This window comes from Capricornis sumatraensis, chromosome 15 (assembly GCF_032405125.1).
Source record: "Capricornis sumatraensis isolate serow.1 chromosome 15, serow.2, whole genome shotgun sequence".
NCBI lineage: Eukaryota > Metazoa > Chordata > Mammalia > Artiodactyla > Bovidae > Capricornis > Capricornis sumatraensis.
Window position 1 is genome coordinate 46084646 of NC_091083.1, and position 18975 is coordinate 46103620.

Below are 18975 nucleotides of genomic sequence, written 5' to 3' on the forward strand. Positions count from 1 at the left end.
AAGGTCATTTGGGTTTTTCCTTTACATCCTATGGAAAGAGGCTTGAAATGTCACTCCCAGACCCGGGGCAAGGAGTTTTCCCGATTTTGGAATTGGGATAGATGGGGATCAAACCCTTGCGGATACAGCTCCAGTGGTCCAGACTGGAGGTAAAGACTCAGTCTCGGGGTAGACCTCTCTCAGGTCTCCCCGCTGTGTGCTAGTCCTTATGCATTTCCAGGCAGGATCACTCCTGATATGTTTACTTTTCAGCTCAAACTAATTTCTGCATTTAGGCTCAGTGCAGATCTCAGTGATGTGACTGCAACAAACGTTGGCAAGGTTAAACCTCAACTTTGTAAGCTTGTTTGAAAAAAAAAAAAAAACAGTTCAATTACTGAATTGCCTACTTGGAATCTGTAAACAGGTCCTTCATTTCTGTTAGATTTCAAAACGCATGGTGTGTGTGTGTGTGATGTGAACGATTTGGAATATATGATTTCTCTGGAAAGATGAAAGAAGCAGGAGCATGCCAGCTCTGGTAGGAAATGCATCTCCAAAATGAAAGCATGTGGGGGGGGGGCGTGGGGTGGGATGAGCTTTGCCTAGCTGCTGCTGCTAAGTGGCTTTAGTTGTGTCCGACTCTGTGCGACCCCATGGAAAGCAGCCCACCAGGTTCCCCCATCCCTGGGATTCTCCAGGCAAGAACACTGGAGTGGGTTGCCATCTCCTTCTCCAAAGCATGAAAGTGAAAAGTGAAAGTGAAGTCGCTCAGTCGTGTCCAACTCTTAGCGACCCCATGGACTGCAGCCTACCAGGCTCCTCCATCCATGGGATTTTCCAGGCAAGAGTACTGGAGTGGGGTGCCATTGCCTTCTCCGCTGCCTAGCTAGATGAATGCAAAGGAAGGTAGTGAGTTGTGGCAGCTGGACATTTTTAACACAGGGACACAAGGACATGTTCTGCACATGGACATGTGGGCGCAATTTGCAAGCACAGACATATTTTGCTCACGGAGGCAGGTTTTGCCCGTGGATTCTTGGACATGTGGAAACGCTTTGCACACAGACACGTTTTGCACACCGACAGGGACGCGATGTGCACATGGACAAACGGGCATATTTTGCATGTGGACATACATTGCACCTGGACACGTGTTTTTCAGGACACCTGTACAGGTTTGCACACTGATCCCTTCTGCACATGGACACATGGCACGGTTTGCACACGAACAAATATTTTGCACACGAACATACGTTCGTCCAGAAAAGCCCGAGGCGGCGACCGCGGAGTTGGACGCAGGTGGCCGCGGCGTGGCGCTGGGCCGGGGCCCTCCCGGGAGCCGCACCGGCGGGGCAGGGAACTACAACTCCCGGCTCTAAGCCACATCGGCCGGATGCGCGGCGACGCCGAACGGCCCCGCCCAGTGGGCGGCGCTTTCCCGGCCCAGGTTCCCGCGGCGGTGCGAGTGGCGGAGCCGCGGACCCGGGCGCCGGAGCCGGTGTCATGGAGCCCCGCTCCTTGGACGGCAGCTTCCTGGGCGACGTGGGTACGTGCGAGGCGCGGGGGGCGCGGGGCCGGCTCCGGGGACCGAGAGCTGCATCTGGTGACATTCACCCCCAGCGGGGACGCGTCCTGCTCTGAGGGTTGGCCAGGGGTGTCTGGCGGGGACTGGGACGGTTCAGAGAGCCGTGCTGTTAAAGGAGCAGGTCCGGGGGTCCCGTGCAGCTCAGATGCGGTTTCTGCGTCCCGCTCCAGGTTCCCCCGTCGGCCCGCGCGTCGCAGGGCTGGTCATCCTTGTGACTTGAGAACCGCAGAACTCCCCCCTACCCCCCGAGAGCCCAGCAACCTGGGGAGGATGGGGGCTGTGCATGGTTACTGCCAGGTTCCGAGGAGAAAACTAGGAAGTGCCCGCGTGGGACCACTGGTAAGGCAGCCCTGGTACCAGGGTTGGAGCAGACTGCCTTCCAGGCACCCAGTGGGAGGGTCGTGCGCGGGGTCGTTAGCATCCTACGGAGACACCAGGAATCCGATCAGGAAGGAGTGTGTGCGCGTGTCGCACTGTGTGAGACATGCGACCTTGATTCTTCATTGAGCCTTCCCTAGAATAAAATGGATGCTAGGGCAAAGGGCCATTCTCAGGGGAAGCAAGCCTCCCTGCCTACCGAGTTATTCTAGGGCAAATGACATGAGCAGTGAAAACACTTTGAAAGCCTGGAAAGAAAACAATCTATACAGTACTTTTATGCTCATAAAAAATGTAGTGCGAATAAAAGTGAGAAGTCTTAAGGGTAAATTTAGCTTAAGAGGAATTACAGTCCTAGCAAAGCAAAGATATTTTAATGATGTTGCAAAACATCCACCTTCAACAAGATCAAAGTCATTTAATAAGCATCTCTGTTTTTACTTGGCATCTCATCCTCGGCAAGCACAGGACTTTGACCCTGCTAGTGTAAGCTGTGTGTGGTTGGTTCAATGAAACAGGCAATGAACAGCTGACCACAGACACCTATTTAAACACATTTTAGTATTTTTGTTCATGTACAAGGTTCAGTGGCTTCCCTAGTGGCTCAGTGGTAAAGAATCCTCCTGAAATGTAGGAAATGCAGGTTCCATCCCTGGGTGGGGAAGATACCCTGGAGGAGGAAATAGCAATCCGTTCCAGTATTGCCTGGAAAATTTGTGGACAGAGGAACCTGGTCGGCTACAGTCCATTGGGTCACAAGAGTCAGGAATGACTTAATGACCAAACAACAAAAACAACAAGGTTCAATAGCACTGCATCACTCCTGGGTATGTGTTTTTGTACAGTTTAAGGAATGTATCTTTTAGAGGATAATCAACTCTGAATATTCATTGGAAGGACTGATGCTGAAGCTCCAATATTTTGGCCACCTGATAGGAAGACCCAACTCATTGGAAAAGACCCTGTTGCTGGGAAAGATTGAGGGCAGGAAAAGAATGGGGCAACCGAGGATGAGATGGGTAGACAGAATCACTGATTCTGTGGACATGAATTTGAGGAAACACTGGGAGATAGTGAAGGACAGGGAAGACTGGCATGCTGCAGTCCATGTGGTCGCAAAGAGTCAGCCACGACTGAGTGACTGAACAACAACATTCTAAACTAATGGAGGATGCACAGTTTCTGGGGTTCATGGCTATTTTTGACTTCGCCATTGTTTTATGTCATGTATTTCTTCCAAAATACATTTCATCCTGCTGACATTTTTATTCTCAACACAAATGACTAAACTCAATGTGTTGAATCCAAAACAGTGCTGCCATCCCAGCAGAAGCAGAGGACCATCGTAGGAACTTTAACTCATGTTAGCGTTCTGATCTCAAATTCTGTGTGTGTGGTATACTCTAACCAAACCGTGTAGCTTTAATATAACCCTATAACACTTCACAGAAGTAAAGGCAGCAGTCCTATAATATGGGTTTACCAATAAGAACCAAGAATTTAGGGCAGGTCGCATCCTAAAGTGAATCCAGTGTTTGTTCCTTAGCAAATGTAATTCACATCATTGTCTGTTTGCAAAGTTGGAAAAAGTGACTCCTGATTTCAGCATCTGTACTTACGGGCTTCTGACTTGGAAGCTAGAGGCTGGCAGAAGATGAAAGGATTCTTCAGTTATCCTCAGCCTCTGGGGTGTTGGGAAGGTGGCATGGAGAGAGAAAGGGGGAGGCAGCCCTGGGACCAAGACACCCTGGGACCATGGTGAGAGCCACTGAGCTGCTCAGCTGTGTGCCAGTGCTGACTACGAGCCTTGCAATGGCTGCAGGACACTCATCATTATCTAAAAGTTAGAGGTGAAACTGAGTTCTCACAGCCAGGAAGTCACAAAGCTGAGGTGGTTTTTTGTTTTGTTTTTTTTTTTAATATTTGTTTATTTGGCTGAGCTGGGTCTTAGTGGTGGCAAGCAGATTCTTCGGTTGCAGCATGTGTGGTCTAGTTCCCTGACCAGGGAATGAACCCGGGACCCCCTGCATTAGGAGCGCAGAGTCTTAGCCACTGGACCACCAAGGGAGTCCCCAAAGCTGAGGTTTTAATGCAAGCAGTTCTTTTTGGTTTTGCCTGTTTTATGTTACAAGGCTCATGTCTCTTCTGTCAGATAAGATCACCTGTAATGGATGTGTAGTGCTGGGTGGGTTTGTGACTGGGATGGATGCGTGTTGTCCGCTGCAGGTTCTCAGGGGGCGGGGGAGCACCATTACCATTCATCACCTCTGCACGATGTCACTTTCAGGCTCTGAGAAAAGTCTTTGCCTCCGGGTGTCCATGATCAGGATGGTAGGTCAATCTGCATCCCCATTCAAGTCTCCAAGTTCATCCTCCTGTTGAGTCTGCAGAATATGATGGGTTTTGTTTGTTTGTTTTTTCTCTCTTTTTTTTTGGCCTTGCTGGGTGGCTGTGGGATCCTAGTTCCCCAACCAGGGGTTGAACCCGGGGCCCTGGCAGTGAGAACACTGAGACCTAGCTACTGGACTGCCAGGGAATTCCTTGATTTCAATTTCTAAAATAAGAATTGTAGTGAAAGTACTTTGAGAGATCTAGATAATTGGTGCCCTGGCTGGGAGATCAACTTCCTTAAAAATCTCAAATTGCGCATCTTGTTTCTGCCTTAGAGAAGGCTGCATTCTAGAACTGTCTAGTTAGTGGAGAATCCTCTGGGCCGTGCATTACCCTACTAATAAAAATGTTTGAAGGAAATTAGGTTGATTTTAATACCATTTGGTGTTCTGGGCACTCACTGTGGCCAGGAGTGGCTGCCAACTACAGCAGTGCAAAGGAGTTTTGATTTTTTGGTATAACCGTCCTCCCCAGCTCACACCCCTGGGTCCTAAGCACTGTAGGGGAGGAGTTGGGGTGGCGGATTATTGGATGAGCGATCAGGAAGGTTGTGGAGGGAGGGCAAGCATCTGATTTGGGCGTTTCTCATAAAATGTGTTTAAGAAGCTCTTTCCCTCCCTTTCCCTGGCTGTCTTCCACTGCTTGCGTTGCGAAACCTCTTCCCACTTGTCTCTTTTGCTTTCACTTTTTCGCTTTCACTTTCTTTTTCCCTCTTAACTAGGCTTTGACTGTCTTGTTCCTGTAGGAAGGTAAACCTTTTCTCTTTAAAATTTTTACCCAATTTAACACATTTTAAAAACCATGGGGTGTGCCGCTTGACCTCTTTTACTGACAAACAGTAATACAAACAGTATTTGGGCTATTGATCATGAAAACACTGAAAAAAGACCTTGCTCAAAAAATCTCTTCAAAAGCAGCAAAATACTCAGCCCCAAGTGCTAAGTAAGGGTTTCTATTAATATATTTAAAAATGAAGATTTCTATCTTCCCTTAGAGTCAAGGTGACTGGTAGCTTCAAGCACACTGAACTTGGATTCGGACAGCACTGTAAGGTGGGTGGTCATGATCAAGCATTTAATAAGCACCACCTGTGCCCAGCTATCTGCATGCACGTGTCTTTGGTCCCTAAGGCATCTCATGGAGAGGTTTGCCATTCTCAGGCGCTGGTCTCTCTGTCCTTGTGGGTCTTTGGCCCTGTTTTGTTTTTTCACGCCTTTACTATTAGATGGTGGGTACACTTTGCCATGATTTCTAGGTCCTTTTAGCTCTTCAATTCATCTTTTCTTTGTACCCACAAATCCTTGAACTTCTTGGACTTTGGGGGACAAGTCACTGGGGTCCCTGACTTTCCGGAGAGCCTGCTGAGAGCGGGCCTCGGAACGCCAGCTCCACTGCAGCTTCAGTGACCGCTCACCCTGGCTACATCCCCATAAAGGTGCCCTGCGGCTGTGTATGGGGTAAGGGAAAGGTTACCTGGCATCATTTCAAGAATATTTACTGGGATATTTGGGGAGAAGGCTTATTTCAATCTCTGCAGTGAGGGCCCCAGGCTGCCCTTCATGACAGACTTGGAGCCAGATACCGGCCCAAGTGACGCTGAAGGGTGCCTGGTGGATGCTGAGCTGTTGGATCCGCTTGTGATGGAGGTGTTCTCTATGGCCTTTGGAAAACACTCTTTGTTAGAATGAAGCTGCTGCATGGAGGGGCTGCCTGGCTGGGGAGGAGTGGTCAGGGTCAGAGTCAGGGTCAGCACAGGGGCTGGGCTCTGGACTCTGGGCAGTCGGGTAGGGCCGATGGGAGCTCTACTCTGCATGTGGGCCAGAGGCCTGGCAGGCCATGCCTGCCGGAGGGACAGGCTCTCTGGGAGGGCTGGCTGGCCTGTGGCTGAGAGCTGCTGTTTGGGCTCAAAGAGCTGGATTCCGGGCTCTGGATGACTAAGCGGGATACTGGTAAATTGGCTGTCTGGAGAAAAAGGAAAAAAAAAAAAAAAAAAAAAAACAAGCAAAAGGAAAAGCCTGTTCTGATTTGCTGCTTCCCCTGGTGTAAATATTCACCCGTGCTGGCTCCAGCTCCCAGAGGTTTCTGCCTGGCCAGACTGCTGGCTATTTGGGTGGAGGGTCCCGAAACCCACCCCTGGGCAGTGTGTAGAGGAGGCAGGCGGTGTCTTCCAGGCACTGTGGCCTTGGCTCTCTTGCAACAGACTCCCATCTGACTGATGCCCTGGCACGTGGCATGGCTTGAGTGGGCGAGGCCACAGGCGTGGCCCAGGTCAGTGTCTGGGCTGGGCAGGCCTGTGATGGGCCAGTCGAGGGGTGTACTCTGGCAGTGGGGGACCGACCCGGCTGCAGCGGGGCAAGTTCAGTCTGGCAAGTAGAACAGGCTCCTGGAGAGAATATGTTTGTTTGATACCCGTGTGTCAGGTGTGGTGATGGAATGGGAGGTGGGCGGCTGAGGTCCTGCCACGAAGATGCTTGTGGAAGGGGAGGAGGGGAGTCAGGGACAGGTGTGTGCACAGGGGTAGCCTAAAGGAGGCATGGGTGGGGGGCTGCACGCCGGAAGGCTCCCTCAAGGAGCTGAGACCCAGCCTCAGTGGGGAGGAGGAGTGGGGCTGAGTGGGGCACAGCACACCTGGACCCTCTGTCAGCTACCTGAGGCGCCGTGCGATTGGCGACAAGGGTGTGTGTGGGGGAGTGGTGAGATGGGAGGATATGGTGGGGTGGGGGGAACCTGGCAAAAGGGGCTTGGGTCCATCCTGGAGGGTCTGTATTCCTGGCCTGCAAAAGCATGTGGATTATGTGGATTATTCCAGAGACAAGAGCAAGGGTTTGAAGCAGGACCACCATGACCCACTGATGACTTAGCTGCTAATGCTAAGTGGGGAGTGCTAAGTACTAAGTGGGAAGTGGGGAGGGGAAGACCAGAGGCGTTGTGATAGGAGGGAGGGGGATGATGGGAATGGGGAGCCAGGAGACCGATTATGTGGCAGGGCTGGGATTCAGGGGAAGTCTCATCCCAGAGGGAGGGTCTCAGGTTTCCAGGGTGGCCCCTCTCCAGTACTTTGGGCACCTGATGTGAAGAAACGACTCATTGGAAAAGATCCTGATGCTGGGAAAGACTGAAGGTGGGAGGCGAAGGGGACGACAGGATGAGATGGTTGGATGGCATCACTGATGTGACGGACATGAGTTTGAGCAAGCTCTGGGAGTTGGTGATGGACAGGGAGGCCTGGCTTGCTGCAGTCCATGGGGTTGCAAAGAGTCAGACACGACTGAGCAACTGAACTGACTGACTGACCCTCTCCCAGGGGAGTGGTCCAGGGGTGGGGGCATCCAGTCATACGTGGGGTCCAGGCACAGGGCTGGAAACAGCCTGAGCTCAGTGGGTCCACTAGCATGGCATCTTCCTGCCTCTCTTCCCTGCAGGCTCTTGGCTTTAAGGTTGGTAAGTATATTCCCACCTGCCCAACCTGCTCACTGTGGTGAGGGAGGGCATGCAGCGGTGGGGGGGAGGGGTGGGGGCTGCCGAGCTTCCCACTGCCAGCCAGTGTGCCTTCTTGCAGCTGCAATTCCTTTCAGCCACAAGGCACCCTGTGTTCTTTATCTCTGGGGTCGCTCTCCCCTCCCCTTTGCTTCCAGGGGTCTTCAGAGACACTGAAACTGCCACTTCCCCTGCTGTAAAGCTGTCTCCTCTTGATGACACCCTGTGGTTGGTACCAGCTGTGGTTAACACCTCCCCCACCGCTGGGCCCTCCTCCATCTTTGTTACTCCCTTAAAAGAGAATTTTTAAAGTTTTCACTCTGGCTAAAAAAACCCATAGAAACGGTGAAGATGGTCAGTTTTCACTGTCCAGTTCAGTGGTATGAACTACATGCACATTTTGATATAACAGAGTTCTAGAATTTTTCATCTTATAACATGGAAACTCTGCACCTGTTCACCTCCCCATTGTTCCCCTTCCCCTTTCCCCCTGGCAGCCACCATTCTATTTTCTGTCTCTATGACTCTGGGAACCTCATGTAAGTGGAATCATACAGTATTTTTCTTTTTGTGACTTGCTTATTTCACTGAGTGTCATGTCCTCGAGGTTCATTTATGTTGCAGCCTGTGTCAGCATCTCTTTCCTTTTTAAGGCGGAATAATATTCCATGGTGTGTATATATCATATCTTCTTTATCCATTCATCCGTCCATGGGCACTCAGGTACTTTCTGTATCATGCTATTGTAAATGATGCTGCCGTGAACGTGGGTACTTATATCTTATCGAGTTAGTGTTTGCAGTTCCTTTGGAGAAAAATTGCTGGATTGTCTGGTAGTTCCATTTTAATTTTTGAGGAACCGCAGTACTCCTGTCCAAAGTGCCTGCACCACTTTGCTTTCCCACCAACAGCACACAAAAGTTCCAATTTCTCCACGTCTTTGCCAACATCTATTTTCTGCTCTTTTGATAATAGCCATCCTAATGGGTGTGTGGTGGTATCTCACTGTGGTTTTGATTTGCATGTCTCTGACAATTGGTGGTGAGCATCTTTTCATGTGCCTGTTGACCATCTGTATATCTTCTTTAGAGAAATATCTCAGTCCCTTGTTACTTTTTTTAAGAGGTTATTTATGTTGTTGAGTTGTAGGCATTCTTTATTCTGATATATATGGTCCCCCTTCCCATCGGTGCCTTTCACTGTTGACTGTGGCCCCTGAGACACATAAATTCTCTCCTTTGTAATCATATCTGCTGCTTCTGATCTCTGCCCTCAGCTGCTGCTAAGACAAATGTAGCCGTTGTTTATTCATTAGAAAATACGGTTCCCAGTAAGCTGCACTTCCTCTGTAGACTGATCAGAAAGAGATACAATTAGATTTTCTTTAAAAAATTTTATGTCCAGGTTTTAGAATTCATATTAGTAATTACTTCCATTCATTCGTCCCTTATTCACTCAACAAGCAAGTCATGTGAGCGGGCCTTTGCAGGGCCTCACACTGTGCCAGGCACTGGGAATAGAGCCAGCAGGTAATGGCCGGCAGGCTGGCCATAGCCCCACCTCCTCCGTGATGCCTTCCTGACAGGCCCTGGACACTCTGCACATGGGTCATCTTGCTTCTAAGTTCCTGTAACTTGACCTGTTTCTCCAGTACTGCAGTCATCCTGTGGTTTTAAATTGGTTGTCCACCCCCTGCCCATGACTGTGAACTGCTTGCTCACTGTCACGTCCTTCCATCTTTGTGCTCCGTGGTGGGGGAGGCTGTGTCTACCTGCACAGGCTTCTCAGTGGATGCTCGGGTCTCCCCTGCACCCATCTTCCTGAGCTGCACTTTCCTCCTTCCTGCAAGACCCAGGGCCCCCCTGCTCTTCTCTTCTGAGGGTTGCAGCTGCTCAATCTGCTCCCCCGAGATTGACCTGAAAGTGATCCACAGCCACTTTCCACTACCTACCCCCTCCAAAGACAGGCACTCGGGTGGCCACTCATTCTGACTGGGAGACATACTGGGGTCTCCTTCTGGGGTCAGTAAGTATGAAGTTCCCCAAGCTTGGATTCTGCATTTGTGGTGCTCACATCTCCTGAGGCCTCTCTCCTGTGCTTGCAGACGCCTGCCTTCTTGCTATGTCCTCATGTGGTCTTTGCTTCATTCACCCAGATCTCTGGTATCTGTATGTCCTAACCTTCTTTTCTTCTAAGGGCACCAGTCATACTGGATTAGGGCCCACACTAATAAGCTTGCTTTAACTTAATGATTTCTATAATTATGTCTCCAAATACCATCGCATTCTGAGGTGTTAGAAGTTAGGGCTTCAACATATGGATTTTGGGGACACAGTTCAGTCCATAACAAACTGTATGCCAAAAATTAGATAACATAGATGAAGTACACAAGTTCCTAAAAAGAGGCAAACTTCAAACTACCAAAACTGACTCAAAAAAAAAAAAATTCTAAATAAAAAACTTAAAGAAAGCCCAGACCCAGATGTCTTCACAGATGAATTTGACCTAATATTTAAAGATGTAATACCAGTTCTTCATAAACTCTTCCAAAATTTAAAGGGAGGAATACTTCCCAATTCATTCTCTGAGGCCAGTATTACTTTGACCCGAAAACCTGACAAATACATCAATCACAAGAAAAGTGACTCTTATGAACATAGACCCTCAAATCCTCAAAATATGTGTGAACCAACTCTGTCTTACAAAAAGATTATACACCGTGACCAAGTGGAATTTATCCCAAGAATGCACAGTTGGTTGAACATCTAAAAATCAATTAATGTATTACATCATTTTGATATAATTAAGAAAAAATAGCCAGCATGATCATTGCCATAGCTCCAGATAAAGTCCTTGACAAATCCAATACCCTCTCATGATAAAAACACTCAAAAAACTAGAAATAGAAGAGAATATCCTTGACCTGATAAAGGATATCCATGAAAACCCACAGCTTTTGTGGTGAAGGACAAAGCTATTTTTGGTCACACCGCACAGCATGCTGGATCTTAGTTTCCCAAACAGGGATCAAACTTACATCCTCTACAGTTGAAGCATGGAGCCTTAACAACTGGAGGACAAAGATTTTGCCCCAGGACCAGGAACAAGACAGCAGGTGTCTCTTGGTACTTCTGTTCAATGTGCAGCTGCACATTCAAGCCAAAGCAATTAGGCAAGAAAAAGAAAAGGCATCTGGATTAGAGAGGGAGAAGCAAAGCTACCTCTGAATGCAGATGACATGATTTACTGTAGGAAATCCTGAGGAATCTGATAAAACTGAATTAGAAGAAGTCCTTGCTTTGAAGGCTCTCCCAGGCAAGGATAACAGAAGTATAAATGCCATGTTATTAGTATATAGGTGTGAGGGTTGTGGAAGATGTGTTTCCTGGAGAAAGAGATATTTCAAATGGGTCCACATGGACGGCATAACATCTAAACTAAGGAGATTGCAGAATGTATGGCTGGGGTAGGGGCACAGGTGGGCTTCTCAAGCAGAGAGAATGTATGCAGAGACACAGGTGTGCCAGGGCAGGGAACCACGATGAGCCAGCAGTGTGGCTGGAGAACAGGCTTGTGGGGGTCAGTGGTAGGAGAGGGGTCAAGGAGGTGCCTCCCCAAAGACTTGGACTCTGCCCCCAGGCAGTGGGAATCACTCAAGGATTTTGAATAGGGGTGTGTGGACCAATTACACTTTCATATATACAGTGGCTTAGGTTTCATAAAGGGTCCTGGGGTCATACATGTGTTCTTTTGACCTGGACAGAAGTGGCATGGTCTTAGCATTACCTGTGTTCCTTTCCAGGTTTCTGGGTGGAGCGCACCCCTGTGCACGAGGCGGCCCAGCGGGGGGAGACCCGACAGCTGCAGCAGCTGATTGAGAGTGGGGCCTGCGTCAATCAGGTCACAGTGGACTCCATCACGCCCCTGCATGCGGCCAGTCTGCAGGGCCAGGTGCAGTGCGTGCAGCTGCTGCTGGCCGCTGGGGCCCAGGTAAGCCACCCTGTAGCACAGACCCCCACTCCCACCCCCGGAATGGCAGGACAAGCTCTAGAGGAAAAGAGGCTTGGGAATAGTGTTCTGTGTGCTGTGAGCACATAGAAAGAAAGGAAACCACTGCAGGAGGCGAGAAGGAAAGGAAGGAGGAAACCAGAATGGGCTGTAGAGAGGGCCGATCTCTATGGCAACCACACCCTGAGGTTGTGAGGAGGCCTTTGGACTGGCTGTTGGGAGGTCACTGGTGGTGGAAGAGAAGGGGTTTTAGCAAAGTGGTGGTGAGCTCTGCTCTGCAGAGCTGGCACAGCTCTGCAGATGGGCCAGGCTGTGTACCTCTCAGAGGCCAGCTGCCTATGGGGCTGGTGGGGCCTTGGCTGCAGGAGCCATTTGGGTACAGAGAGCAGGATGATTACATGGGATGCTGGCAAACCAGCTTTAGAAAGGCCAGGTAGAAAGGAACAAAAGCAAGACTGACTCGCTGCTTTCCCTAGTTAAGGAATCACAGCCGTACCAGGTATTGGGCTGGCAGAATAGCTGGGTCTTTACCAGCGGGCTGGGCAGGCTGGTAGGAGCTGGCTTGGCTCCCACGGGACAGCGATGAGGGGAGGTGAGGAAGAAGGGAAGGCTGTGCACTGCTTACTTTTCCCAGAATTTGGCTATGACAGCAGTTCCAGAGGAAATGGAACAAGCTTCCGCGTGAATCCAAATAACAGCTGAATCTGGACAAATTCTAAGCGGAATCTGCCAGTTTGGGGAGTTGCCTTTTCCTGCTCTGTGATTTTCCAGCTAGAAGAGGCATGGTTAGACAGTTTTGGGCACTCCTCCTAGATGGGGCTCAAGTTAAAGCCGGTCTTCCTACCCTGCCTGTGCTAGTGAGGTGTTGGGGTGGTGGCGGGAATGAGGCTGAGTTGAAAGAAAAGCCCTAAAGCGCTTGCTGGCTGTACTTAGGCTCCCGTAGACACGCCCTGTGGTCTGTCTGTGAACGCACTCACCTGGGACGGTGCCCCAGCACGTATTGGTGTTCTTCACTCAGTCGTGCCCAACTTTTTGCGACCCCATGGACTGTAGCCCGCCAGGCTCCTCTGTACATGGGATTCTCCAGGAATACTAGAGTGGGTTGCCATTCCCTTCTCCAGGGGACTTTCCCAATCCAGGGATTGAACTGCATTGCAGGCAGACTCTTGACCTTCTGAACCACTAGGGAAGATATGTAATAGAAAACCTAAGGACTTAGGAGAACCACGCAGTGTCTTTGCAGAGATGAACATGCATCAGAGCGTGAGTGGCCGGCACCCTCTCCTCCACCCTCTGATGCTTGTTACCCTCCCTCCAGGTGGATGCTCGCAACATTGACGGCAGCACCCCGCTCTGTGATGCCTGTGCCTCAGGCAGTGTTGAGTGCGTGAAGCTCCTGCTCTCCTATGGGGCCAAGGTCAACCCGCCCTTGTACACAGCGTCCCCACTGCATGAAGCCTGCATGAGCGGTGAGTTGGCAGAGGCCTAGATGCCAGGGAGGCTGTCCAATGGCTGGTGAAGACATGGAGTCTTGTGCTTTTCCTCCTGGAGATGCAGTGCTCGCCTGGACTGAAGGCAGGGTTCTAGCCAGTCATCATCTTTCAGATGCTCACCCGGGAGTCGGGTGCCCCCTGCAGCCACTTACCTCGTGGGCTGCCCTGAGAGTCCCTGATCTGGCAGGAAGAGGAGGCCCAGATGCATCCTCGAGGCAGATGCTCTCAGAAGAGCTGGGCACTTGTGGTTTTCAGCTGCCCCTGGAGAAAGGATGGATTTCAGAGGGTGGGAGGACATGGCTGCTCCAGTCTCACTGGGTTAGACACGCCCAGGAGAGGAGCTATGACAGGCAGAACTGGAAATTTAGGGTGAGACCAGCAGGCCAGAAATATTTGAGAGGCTAGACTAGGCAGTTTGGATTCCACTGTTGAGAGCAAAGTTTGCACACCTGTCCTGGGCTTTGGCGGGTGCAATGCTCTGGCTCGCTGCACTTGTTGGGACCCGGCTCTCCTATGTCTCCCTGTCTCTGCTGCCTGCACCCCAAATCCCATCGCCAAGTCACCTTTGTTGATGGGGACCACTTCAGGCAGCTCTGAAGGTTTATGAGCAGATGCTGAATGCTAGGAACACATTTTTGAAAGATTCGTTTAGCAGTCGTCCATCCATGCACAGCATGGGGAAGAGAAGTTTTTTTATTCCTTCACTCATCTTAGGTTCACTGGCAGGGTCCTGCCAATAAGATGGACAAGGGACAAGGGATGGATTAAGAAGAGAAAACCAAGCAGAAGTTAGTGTGCGCACTGCACATACACACAGGAGAGCTCAGGCAGAGGGTGGTTAGAGTTGATGTGGGGGAGACAGCCCAAGGTCCAGGTCGACTCGGTGAGGAGGAGGCTGGCTGGGGAGTGGAGAGGACCTGGTCATGGGGGACGAGTCCACATGAAAATGGCCACAGCCTGGTGGTGGAGGTGGAGCAGGCGTGATCAAGAAATGAGACAGGATGGAGTCTGGGATGGATGGAGCCCGACCTAAGCGCAACCCCAAACTTAAGTTAAAGATGCTGGAGAAAAGCCAGGAAAGAGGCCAGAAAGGTGTCAGCTGGGAGGGGACAGGGAACCCCTGTGGTAGGAAAGTTTAGGGAAGTTCATCCAGGCAGCTTGGTGTTTCAGATACAGCTTGGGGAGCAACCAGAGGTGGGGAGACCCTTCTCTCCACGAGGGCCGGGGAGCTTTGCGTCCACAGCTGGTGACCCAAACTTTGTGTTCTCCCAGTGCTGGGTACAGGTCCGTGCAGCTCTTCCCTTGTCCGCTTGCCTGGCGGGCTTTGGGGGATGGTGGGTGAGCTCCCCAGGGAAGGATGCCCACCCTGTGCTCCCGTGGGTTGCAGCCCACCTCCCCTATCTCCTGCCACCGCCAAGCTCACTCCAGCCACGCCTGTTACTTCAAATACAGGAGGCTTTTTCCTTTGCTTCTGTTTCTTTTAAGGAAGTTCCGAGTGTGTGAGGCTTCTGATCGATGTTGGGGCCAACCTGGAAGCGCACGACTGCCACTTTGGGACCCCTCTGCATGTTGCCTGCGCCCGCGAGCATCTGGACTGTGTCAAAGTGCTGCTCAATGCGGGTGCGTAGTCTTTGACCCCCCGCCCCACCCCTCCACCCCAGCCCCGGGCTCAGCACAACAGCGTTTCCACCTGTGCTGCCCGCTGCTGCAGAGGCTGACTGCGTTTCTGGGGAGGGGCTGATACTTTCGTGTCCCGTGTTCCTCGGCGATTTTTGACTCTACTCCTGACCCCTGCAGGGGCCAACGTGAACGCGGCGAAGCTCCATGAGACGGCGCTGCACCACGCGGCCAAAGTGAAGAACGTGGACCTCATCGAGATGCTCATCCAGTTTGGGGGCAACATCTACGCGAGAGACAACCGGGGGCGGAAGCCGTCGGACTACACGTGGGCCAGCAGTGCCCCCGCTAGGTGCCTGGAGCACTATGAGAGTGAGTGTGTGCGCAGTGGCTCCTGGCGCCGCGTCTGCGCGCGCCGGGGTTGCGGGGACCACTTGCGGGAAAGGAGATGATCACGATCAGTCGTCCCTTTACTCAGACGGGTCCCTGCGATAATGTAGATACAGGCCAGGATCTTCAGCCAACAGAGGACAAACCACCAGCTAAGACAAGGCCTCGTCTCTGGGGAAACATTTTTAAGAGTTTACATGGAATTGCTGTCCTAAGAGGCTTTCAAATACCAATTGGAAACGAAAAAGCCCATTGATTAAACATTTTGCCAACCTGACCCAGCCAAAATCCATCATGGATTGAGAGGCAAATACCATCCACATCTGTCCAGAAAACATTTTCTAGAAGGTGTTTTCTCTTGCTGTATCCAGATAATTTAGGAGGAAGTAACTGGGAAAAGGAATATCACCAGTAATTCATTTTTCTTTCAAAGAGGTTTTTCTTTCATAACATTTCCTAGGTAGAGAATACTCTCTTTGGTTAATATGTGTTGATATTTTGATCAAACACATGGTCCTAAAAGCAGCCGTTGGGGCCAGGCTCTGCTCTGTACATGTTCCTATGGCCCAACGGTCAGGGGCCTCCAGGCATGTTCCTTCTTTGGCCCTGGTGTGTGTCCCTCATGAGCTGTAGCTCCAGGCTTCATCTTTAGGCCTGCGGTCCTGACCCTTTGTCCAGTGGGTCAGCTCTTCATGGGTCCCTGTGGCTGCAGTGCTCTGGAGCAGAGCCCCTGGGGCTTGGAACTGCAGGGGTGGGCAGCCAGCATTGGCTGCCTGAACCCTTGCCCAGTCCTCATCTGTCTAGAAGTTTGACAAACAAGCCTACTGGCTGCAGATTTGTGCTTTGCTGATGAATCCATGTGCTCAGTTATAACATTATGGTGCCAAAAAAAATCCCCCCAAACCCAAAGCCCACAAAATGAAACCCCAGGGGCCATCAGCTGAATTCTATTTCCTGATCTTCTGTCCTGGGTCCCAGTCCCTAGCTGTCCTTCCTGGCTGCCTTCCGGAGAGGGTACACAGGGTTCATCATCTTTGCAGGAAAGGGGAGGTGTCTGCAGTTCTGTCCTGGCTCTTATTATGCTGAAGGATGCTGCACTCCTTCCTCAAGCTGACCTCTCGTACATTCTGTCCCTTTCTGCAGAGACCCCCCTTAGCCTGTCTCAGCTCTGCAGGGTGAGCCTGAGGCGGGCGGCCGGCGTCAGGGGGCTGGAGAAGATCGCCAGGCTGGACATCCCTCCCCGGCTCATCGACTTCCTCTTGTACAACTGAGCTTCAGGCGCGAGGTCCAGGCAGCCAGTGACTTGGGGCCGAGGGGGATTCTCTGCCCTCAACGTTGGAAACTGTGCCGCTGCTGTGGGGAGCAGCACCCTGAGTCCCTCTGGACCGTCCTGTTTCATCTTCTGTGCAGACCCTTGGCAGATGTTTCTAAGGCCGTGGGAAAGGCCTGGGGCTGGCCCTCCCTGGACTTTGGTCCAGCTCCCTCCAGCTTCCTCCCGGCTGTGCCGGTGTCTCTCTTCATGACCTTCCTCGGAGGGATTCTCAGGACAGACTTTCCAGAAGCACGGGGGGGCCAGGTGGGGCTGGGGAGCCAGGGCTCTGATTCCGTTTCCACACACCTGGGAGGAACCACCCCTGATTCCTTCAGCGCCGGGTGGCCTTGGATGTGCAAAGGGAGGAGCCTGCACTGCAGGGGGTGGGCCCCTGGGAGTGGGTCCCGGCCGGGCCTGGGACAGCACTTTGGGGACAGCCTGCCCCCTTGGGTGCTGTTTTCTGGAGCTACGGTTGGCACCTTGTGAGACCACCTGTGCCCAGGTGTGCCCATCACTCAGGGGGCTTTATACGGGTCTCAGTGGGGAAGCATCAGGCTTCCTATTCCCACAGTGTTTCTTAAGTTTTTCTCCAGTCTGAGGTCTCAGCTCCTTTAAAAAGTATATGCTGGTGATGAAAACTTTTAGACACATGTGCTGTAGCACTTAGGTTTTGTTAACAAGTCTGTAAAGCAACAGGTAACAGGAAGGCGTCTTAGCACATCCTCCCTGGGGTAGTGATTTCCAATGTGAAGCACCTCTGGGAAACTCTTTAGAGACTGTTTTTCATCTTTCTACAGCTGCTAAATGAATTCTTTGCCCACCCCAAGTTTTGCTAATTTCCTGAAGCTCTGCAGTTGGCAGAAGAGGTCGCATCACCCTCTGCCAGGTCGAGCGTGGATTCATGCATTTTTTGTGGACACTTAAGGAACATCTGAGCTTCAGGCACTGCCTTGGTGCTGTGAGCTGGCCAGGAATCAGACTCATCATCCAGTCAGGGCGAGAAAGTGTTGCACAATCTGATTTTAGTAATAGAAAGAAACAAGTAATTCTACATTATAAACCATGAGGTGACATGACATAGTATGTTCAAACTGCATCTGTTTGCTTAAGATTCTGTATCATAATTTAAAATCTCAGGGGTTAAACTAGAGGGCGTTTGTATAAGTAGTTGAGGTCTATTTGGTTTAGGGGGCAATGGAGAAAGTACCCCTTGTGAACTCTCTTGTGGGTCAGGCCTCAAGCCAGTGTCCCCAGAAATGTTGACCTCACCAGGTTCCCCTGGAGAGTGTGGGGGGAAGAATGAGCCTGGTGGGTCAAGGTCATGCCAGCTGTGCTCACGACCAGGGGCACCTCTTGGCAGGGCTACACGGGTGGGGCCCATACATGGTGGAAAGTTCTGTGCTGGCAGTTGTGGGTATTTTCCGCTCCACTGCTCAGGCTGTTAGGATGGTGCTTCCTCGCACAAGGAGATAAGAGCCGCTCCCATTTGCTGCAGGTGTGATACGAGTTCTGGGTCAATCAGTGTATCCATGTGCACTAATCACACACATACAAAAAAGCGCCAGGTTCTGCCCTTTCATCTTTGTAACAGGAACTTGCCTCTGTCTGTGAAAGCTGCTAATGTTTCCACATGTGGGACACCAGGGGCAGAGTCTGGTTCCTGCATTTACTGCTCAATAAAATTGGTCGGGGTGAGTCCATCCTTTTGTGCACATGGCCCTTTTCTTATTGGGGGCGGGCAGAAGCACAGGGTGGGCTTCATCCAGGGAGAGCCAGAGGGGCTGCTGCCATCTCCGCTGGGTCTTGGCCAGTCCTGGACATGTGTCTCCCTTGCCCCTCTCCCAGCCACTCCTCTCCTGGTGCTGGTCTCCATACCCCCGCGTGCGGAGAGACCCTGCCCAAGGGATCAGATGACTAACATTCCAGGGCTTCCTGTAGCTGCCCCCCACTTTATTGAGATGTAACTGATGAGGATAGAGCCCTCCGTAGGACTGGCTGAAGACACATCTCAGCCCTCTGAGCCTGGGTCTTCCTGGCTGTAGGAGAGGGATCAAGGTCAGACTTTGATCATTGAAAGGATATAATGATCAACCACCAAATCTCATGGATGAGAATATAAGGCCAGTTAGGCTCAGATGTTTTCATGCAGCCAAAATTCGGTGATGAGAAGTTGCCTTGAAAACAATGACATGCTTCTCAAATATTAAAGTCGTATGCATGACTGTGCTTTGTTGTATGTATGACTGTGGCTTTGTTGATGTGTAAACCTCTTCGCCTGGTGATGCCAGTGGTAAAGAACCTGCCTGCTAATACAGGAGACATAAGAGACGTGGGTTCGATCC

The 18975-nt window shown here is 51.1% G+C and overlaps 1 protein-coding gene across 1 annotated transcript; it reads left to right on the plus strand.

The window, feature by feature from the left end:
- The first annotated feature begins 1445 nt into the window (after positions 1-1445).
- ASB13 (ankyrin repeat and SOCS box containing 13) lies at positions 1446-18326 on the plus strand. Its single transcript, XM_068987359.1, has 6 exons — positions 1446-1528; positions 11616-11803; positions 13140-13290; positions 14800-14934; positions 15112-15303; positions 16465-18326. The coding sequence occupies exons 1-6, from the start codon at positions 1486-1488 to the stop codon at positions 16590-16592; spliced, it is 837 nt and encodes a 278-aa protein (XP_068843460.1). The 5' UTR covers positions 1446-1485; the 3' UTR covers positions 16593-18326.
- The last annotated feature ends 649 nt before the right edge of the window (positions 18327-18975 follow it).

What these genes read in the sequence shown, in the direction of transcription:
- ASB13 (XM_068987359.1), top strand. Translation starts at nt 1,486, where the DNA reads ATGGAGCCCCGCTCCTTGGACGGCAGCTTCCTGGGCGACGTGG. An exon ending in TGCTGGCCGCTGGGGCCCAG is followed by an intron (nt 11,804 to 13,139) that starts GTAAGCCACCCT and finishes CCCTCCCTCCAG; the next exon opens with GTGGATGCTCGCAACATTGA. An exon ending in GCATGAAGCCTGCATGAGCG is followed by an intron (nt 13,291 to 14,799) that starts GTGAGTTGGCAG and finishes GTTTCTTTTAAG; the next exon opens with GAAGTTCCGAGTGTGTGAGG.